The following is a 21208-nucleotide window of genomic DNA, read 5'->3' as shown; positions in this document are numbered from 1 at the left end:
TTTATTATGACTGTAATGTGTTGCAATTTGAAATTGACATATTTGACCTAGACATGCTAGATTCGACAACCATCCATGCTGGCTGTTCAAAATTCCTCCCTCTGAAAAATCACATTGCCAGTCGTTTGCTTGTTTACAAACAAGCTAGGGAGGTTCATGGAAGAGCCTTCACACACACTCTATGCTTTAACACATTGGAAATAGAAATAACCTAAATTGTCCTAATCAGAATATAAATAATTGTTGCCATCTATACTTTATTGTAGTTTTAATAAGGTTAGTCATTACATTGTGGTATCCTCACTATTGCTCGGGCAAAAATAATCACAAATATAATGCCTACCCATGTTAAAACTACAATAAAGTATAGCTTGCATCAATTATTTCTTAAGTATATGACTTTATTTTCAATTTATATCATGCACCTAAAATGCTCCTATCTACCATACAAATTCAATATCTTTCTTTTTTTCTTTTTTTTTTTAATTGGAAAAAAAGTTTTTCTTTTTTTTTAATTGGAAAAAAAGATTACACAATTTTATTTACTTTCTTCACCAGTGCAAAGACACAGACAGTAAAAAACGAAGACTAGAATGCAGTACTGTAACAACCAATGTTAATAGAGGACCAGAAAGTAAGCCTAATGGAAAAGATTTGAAGATGACAGCAGATCTTGTTGTCAAATATCTCACACCACACTTTTCTGCTGGAAAATTTGTTTCTAAGGTAAAATCATAAATAAAAATAATATATAATTAGATATAACTATAGAAAGAGTGTCAAAAGAATAAGAAATGTTTTTTTTTCAATTTCACACCCTCTGAGATACCAATTGTTCACAAGAAGTTTAGGATACATTGTGGATATTGAGAATTAAGCCATATAATATTCACTTTATCATAATACCTGAAGTTTAACTTATGACATGATAACATACAGATTAGAAGCCTTTGCAACTGTGAATACGATTGACCTGGAATGTATTACACATATAATTTACTTGTATTTACTAAGTATATGATAAAGAAAGATAGAAACCTTATAAATTCAAGCATTTTTAGTTATAAGTTAGATTAAAGATAAAGATTTAATTAAATTTACAATAGGATATAAAAACTGATCATATGATTATAAATTTCTCTCCTCTTAGTAGTGAATCATCTTTACCAAAAACCTTATATTCACTGCTAGAAAAATCTTGAGTGGTTAATGTATTAGATTTTGAATAGCGTATACATGTGAACCAAAGTAGTTTTTGTCTCGATTGACAAAGTAAAAAAGCGAGAAATAGGTATGCTGTTTCTGGCGGCGGTGTCAACAATGTATTAGTTTTTGATTAGGTCTAGTTCATTGTGAAGTGTTAGGTCAAAGATATTTGTCTGACTGGAGCAGAGCAGGTCACTCAGCGCGCCCATACCCCCCCCCTCCCTTTTACAAAAAGTTCTGGATCCCCACTGCCTGCACCCTCAGGTATGGTCTATTTGCTTTGAAACTGATGCTTTGTTGTCATGTATTAGTTTGTGATTATGCCGGTTTATGGTAAACCACTAGTGGTAGATCAATGATAATTGGTATGCAGTTGTATAAGCATTGGTAGATCTCATTTCCATGGACTTTATTTGGCTCTGCCCCCTCAGTTATGGTCTATTGACTTCGAATTTTGCTTAGTTTACATGTTTTAGTTTGTGTTTAGGTTTGTTTAAAGGGAACTTAAGTCAATAGTATTTGGTATGCAGTTGTATCAGCATTGGCACATCTCATTTCCATTGAGATTGTTCAAGACAATAACTTGAGGATAATTAAAATTGAGAATGGAAATGGGGAACGTGTCAAAAAGACAACAACCCAAACAAAGAGCAAAAAACAGCCACAGGCCACCAATGGGTCTTCATTGCAACGAGAAAATCCTGCACCTTGAGGTGGGCCTCAGCTGGCCCCTACATAAAAATGTGTTCTAGTTCAGTGATTATGGACATCATAATTCAAAACATATAAATGAATTAAAATAAAAAACACATACAAGACTTACAAATGCCAAAAATGTGACGGGTTAAACAAAGTCGAGCACAATCCCTCCTGTTAGTTGTTTAGTATCATACCATCATAAAATATATATATGAGAACAACCTAACCCATATCATGCCAACAACTGGTTTTTAGAAAAAAATGTGTTTGTTTCTATGAAAAGACCCTATGAGTGAATCAATATTGATACCAAAATATTCCATTCTTAATGACCAGAAAACAGTATAGTATTGCATATTGTTGTGCGTTTGTTTTTTCTACATTGGCTAGAGGTATAGGGGGATGGTTGAGATCTCAAAAAACATGTTTAACCCCACCGCAATTATGCGCCTGTCCCAAGTCAGGAGCCTCTGGCCATTGTAAGTCTTGTATGATTTTATTTTAGTTTCTAGTGTATAATTTGGAGTTTATTATGACGTTCATTATCACTGTACTAGTATACATATTTGTTCAGGAGCCAGCTGAGGGAGTTTCTCGGTACATTGAAGACCCATTGGTGGCCTTCGGCTGTTGATTGCTCTATGGTTGGGTTGTTGTTGCTTTGACACATTCCCCATTTCCATTCTCAATTTTATAGAAACTTTATTCTTTCTGAATAAGTCTGTTTAATGGTTTGGTTACTTTTTAGGTGAATGCCAACATGTTTGTGTTTTGTAAAGAATATTACCCTTAAAGTATATGGATCATTATGAAATTGCACAACAATGTTCCATATAAAAAAAAGGTTTGGATTGATTTTGGGGGCTCTAATCTTTTAAGAAAAAAGTCCAAAAACAATACTTTTCTAATACTTTGTATAAATTGCTTATTTCTTGACCAATTTCAATGAGATTTATTTCAAAGTCTTGAAGTTTTTTATATTTTGGATTTTGAGCCCTGTTTATGAATTGGTCAACATTGATATCCTAAGGGTCCAAAATGAGTTTGTATGATTTCATCAAAAATTAATAAATTCTTTGGGGTCCTTATTTGCTGATTCTAACCATGATGTTCATACTTGCCCAACTGATAAGGGCAGTTGTATTAAGCTGTGCCCTGGGGAGAATTTTGTTTTCTCCCCAAATGACATTGATGGAAGTCATGTTAATTCTTGATTTTAACTGACCTGGCCCATAGAGCTTTTGCCATCACTTGTCATCAGTTGTAGACTTGTAGTCCATCATCATCATCTGTCAACTTTTTGTTAGAGAAGGCGATAAATGCTTACTGTAATGTTTACTATAGTAACAAAATTTATAAAACTCCATGTGGTGAACCAACGCCTGTGTGAATCATTTCGTTAGAGTCCCTGAAGTGGATACCTTGGTATGCAGGGTTGTCAAATTATGTTGGAAGAGAAGCCTTGCGAAGTGGTAGGAACCATGGGAAGTTGTCCAATTAGATACCAAGCCTTTAGAACAATTTCATGTATCATATAATAGTAAAACGAACTCAAGTTACATTGTAAACAAACTTTAATTTTCTTAATTTTCTATATTTCTCTTTATATCTATTTATAACTCTGTATTGCTACTTTCACTTTTCATTGTTTCTCTCACCATGACGACGTCAAATTTCACCACTTTGAGTACTTCAGGGATTAATTTCTGTATAAAAATTGTCCTGATGAAGCCTGCCTTGCAGGCGAAACATGTAGACCATAGCAAATAAAATTGCAGACCACTCGAAGTGTTGTTGTCAATTTTGGGTATTATGGTAAAATTTATAAAAGTTAATAGAAACAAGTAAAATGACAATTTTCTTCTCAATCACGAATGGTTTTTTTCAAGCCTGCGACTTTTGTTGCAGAAAACTCGACATAGGGATAGTGATCTGGAGGCGGCGGCAGCGTAAACTAACACACATCATTTCGGGGGCTTTCCCTCTGGTATCTTTCGTCCCTCTTTTAAAGCTGATTATGCAGGATTATATTTTAGAAGGTGGAAGACCTGGATGCCTTATGTTACGAAGTTTCTGTCAGTCACATGTTCAATGTCCTTGACCTCATTTTCATGGTTCAGTGACTACTTGGAAAAAAAGTTAAGATTTTTTGTAATGTTAAGTTCTCTCTTATTATTAGTAATAGGATAACTTTATTTGGTATGTGCGTACCTTGCAAGGTCCTCATGCCCATCAGACAGTTTTCACTTGACCTCAACCTCATTTCATGGATCAGTGAACATGGTTAATTTTTGATGGTCAAGTCCATATCTCAGATACTATAAGCAATAGGTCTAGTATATTCATGTATGGAAGAACTGTAAGGTGTACATGTCCAACTGGCAGGTGTCATCTGACCTTGACCTCATTTTCATGGTTCAGTGGTTACAGTTAAGTTTTTATACGACCGCAAAAATTTTAATTTTTTGGTCGTATATTGCTATCATGTTGGCGTCGTCGTCGTCGTCGTCGTCGTCTGAATACTTTTAGTTTTCGCACTCTAACTTTAGTAAAAGTGAATAGAAATCAATGAAATTTTAACACAAGGTTTATGACCACAAAAGGAAGGTTGGGATTGATTTTGGGAGTTTTGGTCCCAACATTTTAGGAATAAGGGGCCAAAAAGGGCCCAAATAAGCATTTTCTTGGTTTTCGCACTATAACTTTAGTTTAAGTGAATAGAAATCTATGAAATTTAAACACAAGGTTTATGACCATAAACGGAAGGTTGGGTTTGATTTTGGGAGTTTTGGTCCTAACAGTTTAGGAATAAGGGGCCCAAAGGGTCCAAAATTGAACTTTGTGTGATTTCATCAAAAATTGAATAATTGGGGTTCTTTGATATGCCGAATCTAACTATGTATGTAGATTCTTAATTTTTGGTCCTGTTTTCAAATTGGTCTACATTAAGGTCCAAAGGGTCCAAAATTAAACTTAGTTTGATTTTAACAAAAATTGAATCCTTGGGGTTCTTTGATATGCTGAATTTAAAAATGTACTTAGATTTTTAATTATTGGCCTAGTTTTCAAGTTGGTCCAAATGGGGGTCCAAAATTAAACTTTGTTTGATTTCATCAAAAATTGAATAAATGGGTTCTTTGATATGCCAAATCTAACTGTGTATGTAGATTCTTAATTTTTGGTCCAGTTTTCAAATTGGTCTACATTAAGGTCCAAAGGGTCCAAAATTAAACTAAGTTTGATTTTAACAAAAATTAAATTCTTGGGCTTATTTGATATGCTTTATCTAAATATGTACTTTGATTTTTGATTATGGGCCCAGTTTTCAAGTTGGTCCAAATCAGGATTCCATATCAAGTATTGTGCAATAGCAAGAAATTTTCAATTGCACAGTATTGCACAATAGCAAGAAATATCTAATTGCACAACATTGTGCAATAGCAATTAATTTTCAATTGGAGTTATCTTTCTTTGTATAGAATAGTAGTTGATAATATATGTTGGAAATTTGCCAGACATGACTATGATGTCATTTTCTATTTTTATTTGCCAATAACTTTATGTAAATAACTTCATTGGAAATTTGCCAATATAAAATGTTGCTGATGAAGCTTTTTTTCCTTATCTTATCTAAAATGTTTTTAGATAATGTATGTTGGACATTTGCCAGACATGACTATGATGTCATTTTCTATTTTTATTTGCCAATAACTTTATGTAAATAACTTCATTGGAAATTTGCCAATATAAAATGTTGCTGATGAAGTTTTTTTTATTGTTTTATACAATAAACAATGTATATTCACTTTTACTACCAACCAATCTTTACCATTCAGTGATAACAAGCACTTTATTTTACATTTTAATATTTTATGATGTATTTAAAAGAGTAGTTATTGTTGCAAACTCCATTAGAAATTTGAATTGATATCAGTTTTGGAAAAAGGGAAACAAGGATGTGAAAAAAGGGGGGGGGGTTTAAATTTTTCTCATTTCAGATTTCATAAATAAAAAGAAAATTTCTTCAAACATTTTTTTGAGAGGATTAATATTCAACAGCATAGTGAATTGCTCAAAGGCAAAAAAAAACTTTTAAGTTCATTAGACCACATTCATTCTGTGTCAGAAACCTATGCTGTGTCAACTATTTAATTTTAGATTTAAAAAGTTTGAAGAAGAAATCTTTAATTGATTTGTAAAATCTTGAAATTTGTTTTGTGTAAAAAAAAACCCATGTAATGTCAAAAATTTGATCACAATCCAAATTCAGAGCTGTATCACGCTTGAATGTTTTGTCCATACTTGCCCCAACTGTTCAGGGTTCGACCTCTGCGGTCGTATAAAGCTGCGCCCTGCGGAGCACCTGGTTGTGTTTTGGTCTGTTTTTCTTATACTGTATGCAATAGGTCTACTTTATTTGGTGTATGGAATGATTGTAAGGTGTACATATCTAGCTGGCAGGTGTCATCTGACCTTGACCTCATTTTCATGGTTCAGTGATCGAATAGATATAGGAAGATGTGGTGTGAGTGCCAACAAGACAACTCTCCATCCAAATAACAATTTATAAAAGTAAACCATTATAGTTCAATGTACGGCCTTCAACACAGAGCCTTGGCTCACACCGAAGAACAAGCTATAAAGGGCCCCAAAATTACTAGTGTAAAACCATTCAAAAGGGAAAACCAACTGTCTAATCTATATAAAAAAGGAGAAACGAGATACACGTATAAATAACATAAACAAACGACAACTACTGTACATCAGATTCCTGACTTAGGACAGGTGCAAACATTTGCAGCGGGATTAAACGTTTTAATGGTACCAAACCTTCTCCCTTTTTCTGAAACAATAGCATAACATCACAACATAGAAAAAACACACAATAAAATATCAATTGGAAGGCTTAACTCAATCAAAAACGTAAATTAACACACTATGAACGAATAAATTTGATCTGAGATATCTGAATGCAAATGCACTGTTAATAAAATATCAGAGACAAACATTCAAGGCCAAAAAGCAAATAAACAAGTTAAGGTAAGTTTTTGATTTTTTTTTTTCTAATACTGTATGCAATAGGTCAATTATATTTGGTGTATGGAAATATTTTATGATCTATATGCTAGTTACACAGGTTTTATTTTACCTTGATCATGACCTCATTTTCAAGGTTCATTGCTCAGTGTTCAGTTTTTATACGACCGCAAATTTTGAAAAAATTTTCGTCGTATATTGCTATCACGTTGGCGTCGGCGTCGGCGTCGTCGTCGTCCGAATACTTTTAGTTTTCGCACTCTAACTTTAGTAAAAGTGAATAGAAATCTATGAAATTTTAACACAAGGTTTATGACCATAAAAGGAAGGTTGGTATTGATTTTGGGAGTTTTGGTCCCAATATTTTAGGAATTAGGGGCCAAAAAGGGCCCAAATAAGCATTTTCTTGGTTTTCGCACCATAACTTTAGTTTAAGTTAATAGAAATCTATGAAATTTTGACACAAGGTTTATGACCACAAAAGGAAGGTTGGGATTGATTTTGGGAGTTTTGGTTCCAACAGTTTAGGAATTAAGGGCCAAAAAAGGGCCCAAATAAGCATTATTCTTGGTTTTCGCACAATAACTTTAGTATAAGTAAATAGAAATCAATGAAATTTTAACACAAGGTTTATGACCACTAAAGGAAGGTTGGGATTGATTTTTGGAGTTGAGGTCACAACAGTTTATGAATTAGGGGCCAAAAAGGGGCCCAAATAAGCATTATTTTTGGTTTTTGCACCATAACTTTAGTATAAGTAAATAGAAATCTATGAAATTTAAATACAAGGTTTATGACCATAAAAGGAAGGTTGGGTTTGATTTTGGGAGTTTTGGTCCTAACAGTTTAGGAATAAGGGGCCCAAAGGGTCCAAAATTGAACTTTGTGTGATTTCATCAAAAATTGAATAATTGGGGTTCTTTGATATGCCGAATCTAACTATGTATGTAGATTCTTAATTTTTGGTCCCGTTTTCAAATTGGTCTACATTAAGGTCCAAAGGGTCCAAAATTAAACTTAGTTTGATTTTAACAAAAATTGAATCTTTGGGGTTCTTTGATATGCTGAATTTAAAAATGTACTTAGATTTTTAATTATTGGCCTAGTTTTCAAGTTGGTCCAAATGGGGGTCCAAAATTAAACTTTGTTTGATTTCATCAAAAATTGAATAAATGGGTTCTTTGATATGCCAAATCTAACTGTGTATGTAGATTCTTAATTTTTGGTCCAGTTTTCAAATTGGTCTACATTAAGGTCCAAAGGGTCCAAAATTAAACTAAGTTTGATTTTAACAAAAATTAAATTCTTGGGCTTATTTGATATGCTTTATCTAAATATGTACTTTGATTTTTGATTATGGGCCCAGTTTTCAAGTTGGTCCAAATCAGGATTCCATATCAAGTATTGTGCAATAGCAAGAAATTTTCAATTGCACAGTATTGCACAATAGCAAGAAATATCTAATTGCACAATATTGTGCAATAGCAATTAATTTTCAATTGGAGTTATCTTTCTTTGTATAGAATAGTAGTTGATAATATATGTTGGAAATTTGCCAGACATGACTATGATGTCATTTTCTATTTTTATTTGCCAATAACTTTATGTAAATAACTTCATTGGAAATTTGCCAATATAAAATGTTGCTGATGAAACTTTTTTTCCTTATCTTATCTAAAATGTTTTTAGATAATGTATGTTGGATATTTGCCAGACATGACTATGATGTCATTTTCTATTTTTATTTACCAATAACTTTATGTAAATAACTTCATTGGAAATTTGCCAATATAAAATGTTGCTGATGAAGTTTTTTTTATTGTTTTATACAATAAACAATGTATATTCACTTTTACTACCAACCAATCTTTACCATTCAGTGATAACAAGCACTTTATTTTACATTTTAATATTTTATGATGTATTTAAAAGAGTAGTTATTGTTGCAAACTCCATTAGAAATTTGAATTGATATCAGTTTTTGAAAAAGGGAAGCAGGGATGTGAAAAAAAGAGGGGGGGGGGGGGTTTAATTTTTTCTCATTTCAGATTTCATAAATAAAAAGAAAATTTCTTCAAACATTTTTTTGAGAGGATTAATATTCAACAGCATAGTGAATTGCTCAAAGGCAAAAAAAAACTTTTAAGTTCATTAGACCACATTCATTCTGTGTCAGAAACCTATGCTGTGTCAACTATTTAATTTTAGATTTAAAGAGTTTGAAGAAGAAATCTTTAATTGATTTGTAAAATCTTGACATTTGTTTTGTGTAAAAAAAAACCATGTAATGTCAAAAATTTGATCACAATCCAAATTCAGAGCTGTATCACGCTTGAATGTTTTGTTCATACTTGCCCCAACTGTTCAGGGTTCGACCTCTGCGGTCGTATAAAGCTGCGCCCTGCGGAGCACCTGGTTCTTTTTATTTTCTTAAAACATATTATAAAACGTATCTTCTCACAATTTATTTTAAAATTCTATCTCATAGAAATTTTTTTAAGCACACAAATGTGTTTTTTCATAAACAATCGTACCATTTTTATCAACTCATAGCTTGAAAAATTGAACAGTGACCCATACTTTTTATCATATTTTTGAAAAAAGCATAGTAAAATCTTCATTTTGGCAAATAATAAGAAAATTCTGTCTAAAAAGATATATACTTATGATCTACCTTAATATAATTGTCTGACTGCAGGTATTCAATTTACAGTCAGGGCCGTAACTAGCCTCTTTTAATAGTGAGGCAAAATATATTCGAAAATTTTTGGGCGAGGGGTCTGGAGGCGGGCCCCCAGAAGCTCTGAGAAAAATAACGCAAAATCGTGCATTCTGAGCGTTTCCAAGACTCTTTCTTGCATTGAAGCGGCTTAATTAATTTTTAGATATTATTTTCGACAATCAGGTCCCAAAGCAAAAACAAAGATTCATTCTAATTTAAGACTTTTAGGTATTAGAGACAACATTAAAAGACCGATATGTAGGATAAAGTAAAAATCGTAATTCTCATAATTATTAATACCGTATCTGTCTATCTGTTCTTGTCTTGTATTGTGATTAGACTTTGGTGATTTTTTTATGACTAGATTTAAATATAGTGACATTGCAGTATTATACTTTAAGTACTAGTACTGCTTAAGTGCACACTAGGGACCATCTTTACCTTGTTTTGCGATCTTTTACGGTGTTAATGATTCTTTAAAAGTATTGTTGAAGACCATCCGGTAATTAACAAGATGAAGAGCAGGAACACATTTTTTCTATGCATTGACTTTGTGTACGATTATGTCCCCATACTGCTTTATTATCTGTTAAAGGATCTCAACACGACTTAATGTAAGTTTAACCTTTCAATGTAAAAGGTCATATATGGCAATACCTTGTTTTTTTTCTTCAAATTATTTGATACCGGGAAATATGTGACCTCACTTTAATTCAAACCATGTCAGCTATCTAGTTTTATTTACAATAAAACAAACTGTTTTGTATTCTTTGATATCAATTTCAATTATCCATGCAGAAAGGACATTTTTTTGGGTCCACTGAGTAGCATCGCATGTTCTTAAAATATATTTCTCGCACAATTCTGGATATCGGTGGACATTCAACATTGCAAAACCACGTTTACAAATGAAAATCAACTCTCAGACTATAGTCATAAAGTAGGATAATAAATGAACAAAAGACAAACCCGGAACACAGAAGTACAAACAATAGACCATCAACTAACAAGAGTGCACACGCTGAAATGTCTCGTCTTCTATACTAATCATTGATATTATGTTGATAGTCCTAAGTATAAAGCTAAGCTTTATTACAACTGTCACATAAACTTAACATTAACCAAGATAACTAAACAAAGACCAATGAACCTTGAAAAAGAGGTCCAGGTCAGATGAACCATGCCAGGCAGACAGGTACAGCTAACAATGCTTCTATACAACATATATAGTTGACACATTACTTATAGTTTAAGAAAAATAGACCAAAACACAAAAACTTAACACTGTGCAATGAACCGTGAAAATGAGGTCACAGTTAAATAAAACCTGCTCGACTGACATAAAGATCATAAAATATTTCCATACACCAAATATAGTTGACCTATGGCATATAGCATTAGATAAAAAGACCAAAACACAAAAATTTAACTATAACCACTGAACCATGAAAATGAGGTCAAGGTCAGATGACACCTGCCAGCTGGACATGTACAACTTACAGTCCTTCCATACACCGAATATACTAGCCCTATTGCTTATAGTATCTGAGATATGGACTTGACCACCAACACTTAACCTTGTTCACTGATCCATGAAATGAGGTCGAGGTCAAGTGAAAACTGTCTGACACACACGAGGACCTTGCAAGGTACGCACATATCAAATATAGTTATCCTATTACTTATAATAAGAGAGAATTCAACATTACAAAAAATTTGAACTTTTTTTTCAAGTGGTCACTGAACCATGAAAATGAGGTCAAGGACATTGGACATGTGACTGACGGAAACTTCGTAACATGAAGCATCTATATACAAAGTATGAAGCATCCAGGTCTTCCACCTTCTAAAATATAAAGCTTTTAAGAAGTGAGCTAACGCCGCCGCCATAGCCGCCGCCGCCGCCAGATCACTATCCCTATGTCGAGCTTTCTGCAACAAAAGTTGCAGGCTCGACAAAAACTAAAGGGAAAATAAAAACATGGATAACGAAAAACATCCAGGGGATACACCAGAGAGTGAAGAGAACTTGCTTCTTGCAAGACACTTTCCGTGAAAACTATTTGATATGAAAACAACCTTTTGTTTCATATTTTATTTTTTTTTTTTACATGAGGCATTTGCCTCATTTGCCTCAATGTGGTTACTGCCCTGACAGTTAACTTATAGAGATATTGAAGTCAAAGTCTGTGATCAGTATCAGAGTATACATATTGTTCGAGTAGATTGTTTATTTTTACACACGACAAAAAGGAACTCATCAGTACAATGTAGAAAATACGTGTAGCTTTAGATGATGAGTTAACATTAAGGACTTTACCAAATAAAATACACAGATAATTAAAAAAGGACTTGAAAATAAATAAGAATAAAAAGACTCGGTCTAATATTTTTCTTCTTCTATTTAAAAAAAAATAATGACTATGCATTTCTATATTTATATAAAAGTATTTCAGAGCAGTTTCTGGGTGCTAATTAGTCCAAATAATTATGACGTCTTGCAAAGCTATTTTAAAAAAATTTCTGGGACGCCTTCCTGTCGTAGAAAAAAAAATAGCCTTGCAAGACGTCATAATTATTTGGAATAGGTGCTAATTAAGTCAACAATTATGTTTTAGATCACAAGTCATAAGTAAGTCACACTTCATGTTAGTATGACCATGCTTTGAATAAGAGTGATTAAAATACTGCTAGTCTGAAAGAGATTGTTTTAAGTTCAAATTTAGGACAAGACTTTTTGATTTACTTTTGCAGGAGTACTTCATCACAATATATATTATTATAAACAATGAATGAGTTTTGTGTTAATCATTTTAAGCAGTTAAGGTTGTGCACAGACAGTATAAGATTTTCTTACCTAGTTTTAGTTAAGTCCACCATCTCACTGACTTAAAGAGAATAATTAATCCAGTCAAATATTCACAGCTGAACTCACCATTACTTTTTCAAACAAACACACTAAATGTGTGTACATTGTGTTCAAATGGAAGTTGACATCCATGTGTAAGACCAAAAAACTACAATGTCAAAAAATGTCTTTCTTTTGGAATTAAGTTCAAACAGGGTTTCCTTAGGGGTGATAGAATAATAGACTTAAGTTTTTTTTTAACTTTGAGATAGGCCTACGTACTATTAATTTTTTGTATAGTATATATATATAATCTTTGTTTATCTGTGATAAAAGAAGAAAAATGATAGACAATTTCGCAAAATTTATAAACGACGATCAACAGCGTTACGTAATTGTTAAAAGACGGCCAATTTAACATGTTTAAGTATTATTTTCTTTTAATAATAAGAACCATCCTTAAAAAATCGAAAGAAATCTATTTCTGACCCTAATGGCAATAAAGAAACTGAAAAAAGAAAAACTTACAAATTGGCGCCAAATTATTTTTTCCGCAAAATTAACACAATTTCAGAATGGCGGGTTTTAATATCAATCCCATTGTTGTCTTGAGAAAGTATCAACAACGGTCGTTTCTAAGGGCTTGCTGTCCGACTGTATATTTTTAATATAGGTTGTGCCAAAAAGTATACCAAAATTTGTAAATGATCATGAAAAGTTGCAAACTTAAATTATCTTGAAAAAAATTTTGATCACGAATGTTGTTTACGCATTTGTTGTTATCTTTTCACATTTTTTTTTCCTGAAATAGTTTCCTAGCAGAGGTTTCTGACAAAATCAGTTACTATGATCATAGACATGTTTTATACAATTACGATTATCTTTCAAGTTATTTTTCCACAAGTTACGACTATCTTCTTTTGGAGTTACGATGATCTTCTGTAAATTTTCAATGGCTTTTATTTCCGTAATAAGGTCACATATGATATTAATAACACACACACATACAACAATATCGTACATATCAACATAGCAGCTGAGTGACACGGAGAAATTACAAAAAGACGATTTTACCTGTTTTGGGCTCCGCCATGTTGGGATCACCGTAACTGCAGTTACGGTGATCAGTTTCACACCAGTGTATAATGGTTATAACCTGGCTGATGAATTTGAATATGTCTATCTTATAAAATTACTCCAGCAATCTCTATAATCATGATAGTGTTGAAGTTATAAATGCTTTCAAATTAAGATCATAATCAGATCATAAAGTGAAGAAATCATCTGTCTGCAAATGATCTGTTAACTTAATTCAATAAAATATCAAAGCATAGTATGTAACTGTTTCAAAAATTGAGTTGATATAAAATACTTAAAAAACACAGACCAAAATTCCTTTTTGGTTTGATATTTGTATGTTCCAAAACCATTCCAAGTCTTATGCATGAGGCCCCTCATGGGGGGGTCCTAGTAATCACATAATCACCATTTTTTTGCCAATATAATCACATAATCATTAAATATTTGCTTATCTTTAGTAATCAAATAATCATAAACTAAAAATACAGTCCTAGGTAATCAAATAATCATGAAATATTTGGCTCAATAATCAAATAATCATTAAAAAAACGGCCAAGTAATCACATAATCAAAAACCCCATGAGGGCCCTCATGCATGAACATCTATACCTGCACTTGCACAAGGTTAATTGATCTATCCAATGCACCTCAAGTATTTTAAACAGTTTGAACAGTGTCTTTTTATTTAATTTCAGGATTTATTTAAGTCTGTTGCCAAAATATTGTCACACAAAGTATTGGAGAAATGTGAAAGTAAAGATAAAGAGAAAGGTAAATTGATTTGGTGGTGGGGTAGGGGTGCTGATAGTAAAGATAAAGAGAAAGGTAAATTGATTTGGTGGTGGGGTAGGGGTGCTGATAGTAAAGATAAAGAGAAAGGTAAATTGATTTGGTGGTGGGGTAGGGGTGCTGATAGTAAAGATAAAGAGAAAGGTAAATTGATTTGGTGGTGGGGTAGGGGTGCTGATAGTAAAGATAAAGAGAAAGGTAAATTGATTTGGTGGTGGGGTAGGGGTGCTGATAGTAAAGATAAAGAGAAAGGTATATTGATTTGGTGGTGGGGTAGGGGTGCTGATAGTAAAGATAAAGAGAAAGGTATATTGATTTGGTGGTGGGGTAGGGGTGCTGATAGAGCTGATATCGCATGGATATACATGAGGTAAACCTTCCAAATATCTACAGATTGCCTAAAGGTTACAATACACATTGCATAAGCATTTCTATTACTTTCATAAAAATAAAATTGTGAGGAGACAATAGTTGATACTAATTGAAGTAAATTTGACAGTTTTTACCGGCATCCTTTTATTGGTTATTGATGTATTTTCCTAAATAGTGATTAATTCTACAATGTATATTTGTGGCTTTGTTTAAGAATTTAAATATTGATCTGAAGCAATGCAGTTTGTGTATTTAATAATCTGATAATAATTTAGAATATGGTATCACCACCTACTTAAAGGTTTTGAATTTTGGAAGAATTCCTCAACATTTTGGAAAAAAATAAAATATGGAACTCCGAGGAAAATTCCAAACAGAAAGTTCCTAATCAAATAGCAATATCAAAATTCTAAACACATCAAGGGAATGGATAACAACTGTCATATTTCTTAGTTGGTTCAGGCATTTTTTTATGTAGAAAACAATGGATTAATTATAAAAAAAAAAGAAGATGTGGTATGAGACAACTCATCAACAGAGACCAGATGACACAGAAATTAACAACTATAGCTCACCGTAAGGCTATCAACAATGAGCAATAGCCCATACCACATAGTCAGCTATAGTAAGCATCGAAATGACAAATGTAACACAATTCAAAAGAGAAAACAAAATAATTAATGAAAAATAAATATACAACACATCAACAAACGACAACCACTTTATTACAGGCTCCTGACTTGGGACAGGATCATAAAGATGTGTCTGAGTTAAACATGTACGCTAAACGCTCTCCCTAACCTGTGACAGTGGTATAACAGTACAACATAAGAACAAACTATAAAAATCAGTTGAAAAAGGTGTTAATCTTCAGATGGATACAAATAGAAATACATTAAAAAAAACAAGGCAGGTTCTTGTATATATATCAACATCAAAAAGACACTAAGTATAGATCTCAGAGTACTCACTGACAGCTAGTTCAGAGCCAATAAAAATATAAAAAAAAATCATGCATATAAGACTAAAATATCAACCAGTACACATCTAATATCCAATGGAATTATGTGTAAAGATTATAAACAGTCCGGGAAAACATGACGTTCTGTAAACATGGTTTTATAGCTAGCTAAACCTCTCCCATGTATGGCAGTCACATAAAATTCCATTATATTGACAACGATGTGTGAACAAAACAAACAGACATAATAGGCTGGGTTTCGGCTGGCAGTCGCCATTTACGCAATTTGCGAAAAAATAGTAATTGTGGCAATTAAAATTCGTCACTTGGCAAAAGAAATATATTTATTTTCATCCATCTTGTTTATTTACTTTTTTGGGGTTTCTCAGTCTTAACCTGATCAGACAATTCTCTGAATTCACCTTGAACTCGTTAAGATTTTAACAGAAAATCAATAATCAGCTGATTGCATTTTATAGCTATGGACAACAAAGGACTAATTAATAAATCTGTTGATTGTATTGTTTGACAAAATGATATGGTTAAATGGGGTCTGTAACATGAAGAATTTATTAACCACTTTGCAACGCACATGTTCGAAGCAAACTTTTGACTTCTCTCCGTCTTTTAAGTTGTAAAAACTACTTCTTAGTACAAAAGAGCACACATTTTTCTTTTGAAGAAACTTTCCCAAAGAACTGTACATCTTTCTGGTACACGTATTATATGGTCAAAACATGTCCAAGAATTTTGTTTTATTCCGGGACTTATATCTTTTTTATTATTAAAAGTAAGTGGCCCCCCTCTTTTAGAAAAGTTGTTCAAAATAAAATGAATTTTCCCCTTTTAAGTTACAAAAAAAAGTTCTTCTTTACTAACTCATCTTATTTAGGGGGAGGGGGGCGGGCTTAGAAAAGAAGGAAAATTTTAAATGAAAAATATATTTATGTTACTTTGTGAAAAAAGTAATAAAGTGGCGAAAAATATATTGTTTTGGCAATAGAGGTGGGACCCAGGGGAAACCCTGATAATAGGTAAAAATGGCAGTAGTAGGGGTCAAAGAAGTCAACATTATGCTATTTATTATCTTAATCACTATTTAAACAAACATAATATGTAAACAAATAAAAACAAAAATCTTTATAGACAAACAACATAAGCAATAATATAAGACAAAAATACAAAAGTTTACCATTGCACACTAACACAATGACTGGATGTATTAGTTCTGAGCCACGCCAAATGAATATCACCAATACAGACTACTATGGAGTCATTTATTTTCGTTGGAAGCAATTTTCGTAGATTGATGAAATCTTGCATATTTGTGGATATTTGAATTCATGGTTTTGGTAAAGTCTGCATACATTTCTATAGAAAACTTGTATTTCGTTGAACATTTAAATTTGTGATTCCACTGTTCCACGAAATACACGAAAATTAGTATCCAATGAATATTAATGGATCCACAGTAATCAGTAAAACTAATAATTTACAAAGACAATAAAAAAAACTACTATAACACATTATCAGGTACAAATGTATTACAACGAGGTAATTTTTTGTAAAAAAAAAAGACTTGCTTTTTAAAATGAATTGTAATTTGTATAAATGTTTTAAACTGCAATAATTAGTTTATACATGTATTTTATATTAAGTACTTGTTGACTATAATAATATTTATTTTTTAGTAAAAGACAAAGTGAAACGAACCATAAAGCAACTTTTTTCAAAGCGAACAGAAATAAATAGTGTGGATGACATAGAAAACCTGTAGTATAAGAACAGATTGTTATGTTTTCTTATAAAGAGGATTGCATTATTTATTAATTTATACATGATTAGTTAAAATCTCCTGTTTGATTCCTATTCAGACCAGTTTAATCTCTTCATTGTGTACTGCTACATTGACAACAGCACTTAAGTAAATTGTATCTTTTATTGATTAGATCTGCATCATCAGGACAAAGTATACAAATTCAGAACCCTTGAAGTACAAAAAACAGTATCTTGTATGTGACATCATAATTGTCTATTGTTGACATCAATTACTATAGGAAACTATATATAATTATGTAATGTTGAACAGAAAATGAATTAAACATAGTATAATGCAAATGAAGTTAATAGGGATGACATCAAAAGTTCAATGTAGGATAAAAAACTTAATTCATATAGTTTTTTCACTGACCCCCCTACCCCCCTTCTTAACTTAATGTGGAAAAAAATGATTGACCAATAAGGATACATATAAAATTGATGTCAATTAAACAAAACTTGCAGCAAGTTTGACCCACCCCCAAACTATTAAATCAAGTTTTGTATCCTTTATTTTTTATGTCGTCCCTTCATATTCAGACTTAATCTATCATTGTTGTAATCTTCTTTATCCTGCAATCAGCCAACTATTGTACAAATAACAGGTACACAAACAATTTTTTGCTTTATTTCTTCTGTTATCCATTTCCGTGTTAAGCAAGCTTTTATATGGTAATAGTTCATTGTAGGGTCCTCTTTGTGGTCCATGTTTCAACCGATTTCTTTGAAAAATCTGAGGCAATGATTTGGATTTTAAAGCCCAGCACTGTACCTGTTATGAATTGCAGGATTTAACAATAAATTTACATTGTCGAAAATATGAAATGTATTTGTACTCGCAACAAAACAGGAGAAAAGCTCAGCAAGCCTCTCTTTTAATCCTGTTTCTAAAGCTCATTCTACTAAATTTTATAATACATTTTCCAACAATGTACATATATACTGTGGATTCATTTTTGTCAAGCCTGCAACTTTTGTTGCAGAAAGCTCGACATAGGGATAGTGATCCGGCGGCGGCGGCGGCGGCGGTGTTAGCTTACTTCTTAAAAGCTTTATATTTTAGAAGGTGGAAGACCTGGATGCTTCATACTTTGTATATAGATGCCTCATGTTACGAAGTTTCCGTCAGTCACATGTCCAATGTCCTTGACCTCATTTTCAGGGTTCAGTGACCACTTGAAAAAAAAGTTCAGATTTTTTGTAATGTTGAATTCTCTCTTATTATAAGTAATAGGATAACTATATTTGATATGTGCGTACCTTGAAAGGTCCTCATGTCTGTCAGACAGTTTTCACTTGACCTCGACCTCATTTCATGGATCAGTGAACAAGGTTAAGTTTTGGTGGTCAAGTCCATATCTCAGATACTACAAGCAATAGGGCTAGTATATTCGGTGTATGGAAGGACTGTAAGGTGTACATGTCCAACTGGCAGGTGTCATCTGACCTTGACCTCATTTTCATGGTTCAGTGGTTATAGTTAAATTTTTGTGTTTTGGTCTGTTTTTTTCATACTATATGCAATAGATCTACTGTATTTGTTGTATGGAATGATTGTAAGGTGTACATGTCTAGCGGGCAGATGTCATGTGACCTTGACCTCATTTTCATGGTTCAGTGGTTATAGTTAAATTTTTGTGTTTTGGTCTGTTTTTTTCATACTATATGCAATAGGTCTACTATATTTGTTGTATGGAATGATTGTAAGGTGTACATGTCTAACGGGCAGATGTCATGTGACCTTGACCTCATTTTCATGGTTCAGTGGTCAAAGTTAAGTTTTTGAGTTTTGGTCTATTTATCTAATACTATATGCCATAGGTTAACTATATTTGGTGTATGGAAATATTTTATGATCTTTATGTCAGTAGCGCAGGTTTCTTTTGACCATGATCTCATTTTCACGGTTCATTGCACAGTGTTAATTTTTTGTGTTTTGGTCAATTTTTCTTAAACTATAAGTAATAGGTCAACTATATATGTTGTATAGAAGCATTGTTAGCTGTACATGTCTGCCTGTCATGGTTCATCTGACCTTGACCTCATTTTCATGGTTCATTGGTCTTTGTTTAGTTATTTTGGTTAATGTTAAGTTTATGAGACAGTTGTAATAAAGCTTTATACTTAGGACTATCAACATAATATCAATGATTAGTATAGAAGGCGAGACATTTCAGCGTGTGCACTCTTGTTATTCGTTGGATACCAATTTTCGTGGGTTTCGTAGATCTACATACAGGTTAACCACGAAATCAAATGTTCAACGAATTACAAATATCATAGGCTTTGTATACAGAGATTGCTAAACCACGAAATCAAATATCCACGAAACAGCAAGTTTTCCTCTATCCACGATAATTGATACCCACAAAAATAAATGAATCCACAGTAGTATATTTATCTTAAAAAATGGTTGTAAACTATTCTGATGCTATGTGTATAAATGAAATGTGTTTTTTTAATAAATATAACATGAAGAAGCTGAATGTGTAACATGAATGTAAGTACAAAGTCAGTGTACAGTTTGTTTAAAGTTTTTTCCTAATTTGGACAACACTTTAACAAAACTGACTGGCTCCTGTTTGGCCAGAGGTACTACTTCCAATCCTATTGCCTCATTTTAGAAAAATTAAACACTTTTTGAAAATAAGATATTGAAATCTTTTGGAGGGAAAAAAAGTTTGTGACAAAGTGAAGTAATACATATATATATAGAATAACCATACATTGTCTCGAAATATCAATGTTATTTGTACAAGGCTTAGAAACAGGTAGAAAGTGAGGCTGTGCCGAGCATTTCTACCTGTTTCGAGCCGAGTACAAATAACCGATTGATATTTCGAGACAATGTATGGTTATTCTTTATATACTGCAACTCTTATAAGTGTTCTAAATGAAGTATTTAGGGTAAAAACTATCATTTTTTAATTTGGAGCTGACGACGTAAAATTTCCGCGAACCTGTATGTTTTATTGACGTCATAAATAAAACTCTACGGAAATGCATTGTCAACGTCATAAACAAGGTGATATACGGTCAGTGACTGTATATCACATATGAATATACAGTCAATTCAATTTGACTGCTCAAATAGGACAGCTGCAGTATATAAATGTTTTCAAACCTGGCATATTTTTTTGACTTCTCTTACCACTAATTGGCATAGATTGTTACCTGCAACAAATTTTGCGTCTTATATTGGTATCACATCATCGTCATCGTTGTCAGAAGACATTTGGTTTCCAGTCAATAACTTTAGTATAAGTAGATAGAAATCTATGAAGTTTATAACCACAAAAGAAAGGTTGGGATTGATTTTGGGGGTTATGGTCTTCTATCTCTTCTATAAAATACCGTATAGCAGGTAATTTTTCCAGGGTGCAAATTTTCACTTATTTTCACGGAAAGATCAAAATCGTCAAAATAAATTCCACCAATTTAAAACGGAACATGCTAAGGTATTGATAAAATTTTTGAATTCGCCAAAATAATAACCGCAAAATATTTCGCATACCTTTATAGTTTATTCAATGAAAATAGCGAAATATTACAACCGCGAAAATAACCCGCTGTACGGTAGTTGTACCAATAATAAGAAAATAGACAAATATCAGAATCTAATCAAGAACAGAGATCGAGGACACTTGAACTGATTACTAATTATGAATATTAACAC

At 32.5% G+C, this 21208-nt stretch overlaps 1 protein-coding gene across 1 annotated transcript in view; it reads left to right on the top strand.

The window, feature by feature from the left end:
• Window positions 1-20012, top strand: part of LOC143042522 (ATP-dependent DNA helicase Q5-like) — a 60186-nt gene extending 40174 nt beyond the window's left edge. Inside the window, exons 10-12 of the mRNA XM_076214886.1 lie at window positions 559-726; window positions 14288-14363; window positions 17406-20012. Of these exons, the coding sequence (XP_076071001.1) occupies window positions 559-726; window positions 14288-14363; window positions 17406-17491 (330 nt within the window). The 3' untranslated portion in view covers window positions 17492-20012. The remainder of the gene's footprint in view (window positions 1-558; window positions 727-14287; window positions 14364-17405) is intronic.
• Window positions 20013-21208: the final 1196 nt, after the last annotated feature.

The sequence above is a fragment of the Mytilus galloprovincialis genome, chromosome 8 (assembly GCF_965363235.1).
Source record: "Mytilus galloprovincialis chromosome 8, xbMytGall1.hap1.1, whole genome shotgun sequence".
Classification (NCBI taxonomy): domain Eukaryota; kingdom Metazoa; phylum Mollusca; class Bivalvia; order Mytilida; family Mytilidae; genus Mytilus; species Mytilus galloprovincialis.
This window is presented reverse-complemented; position numbering and strand designations above follow the sequence as displayed.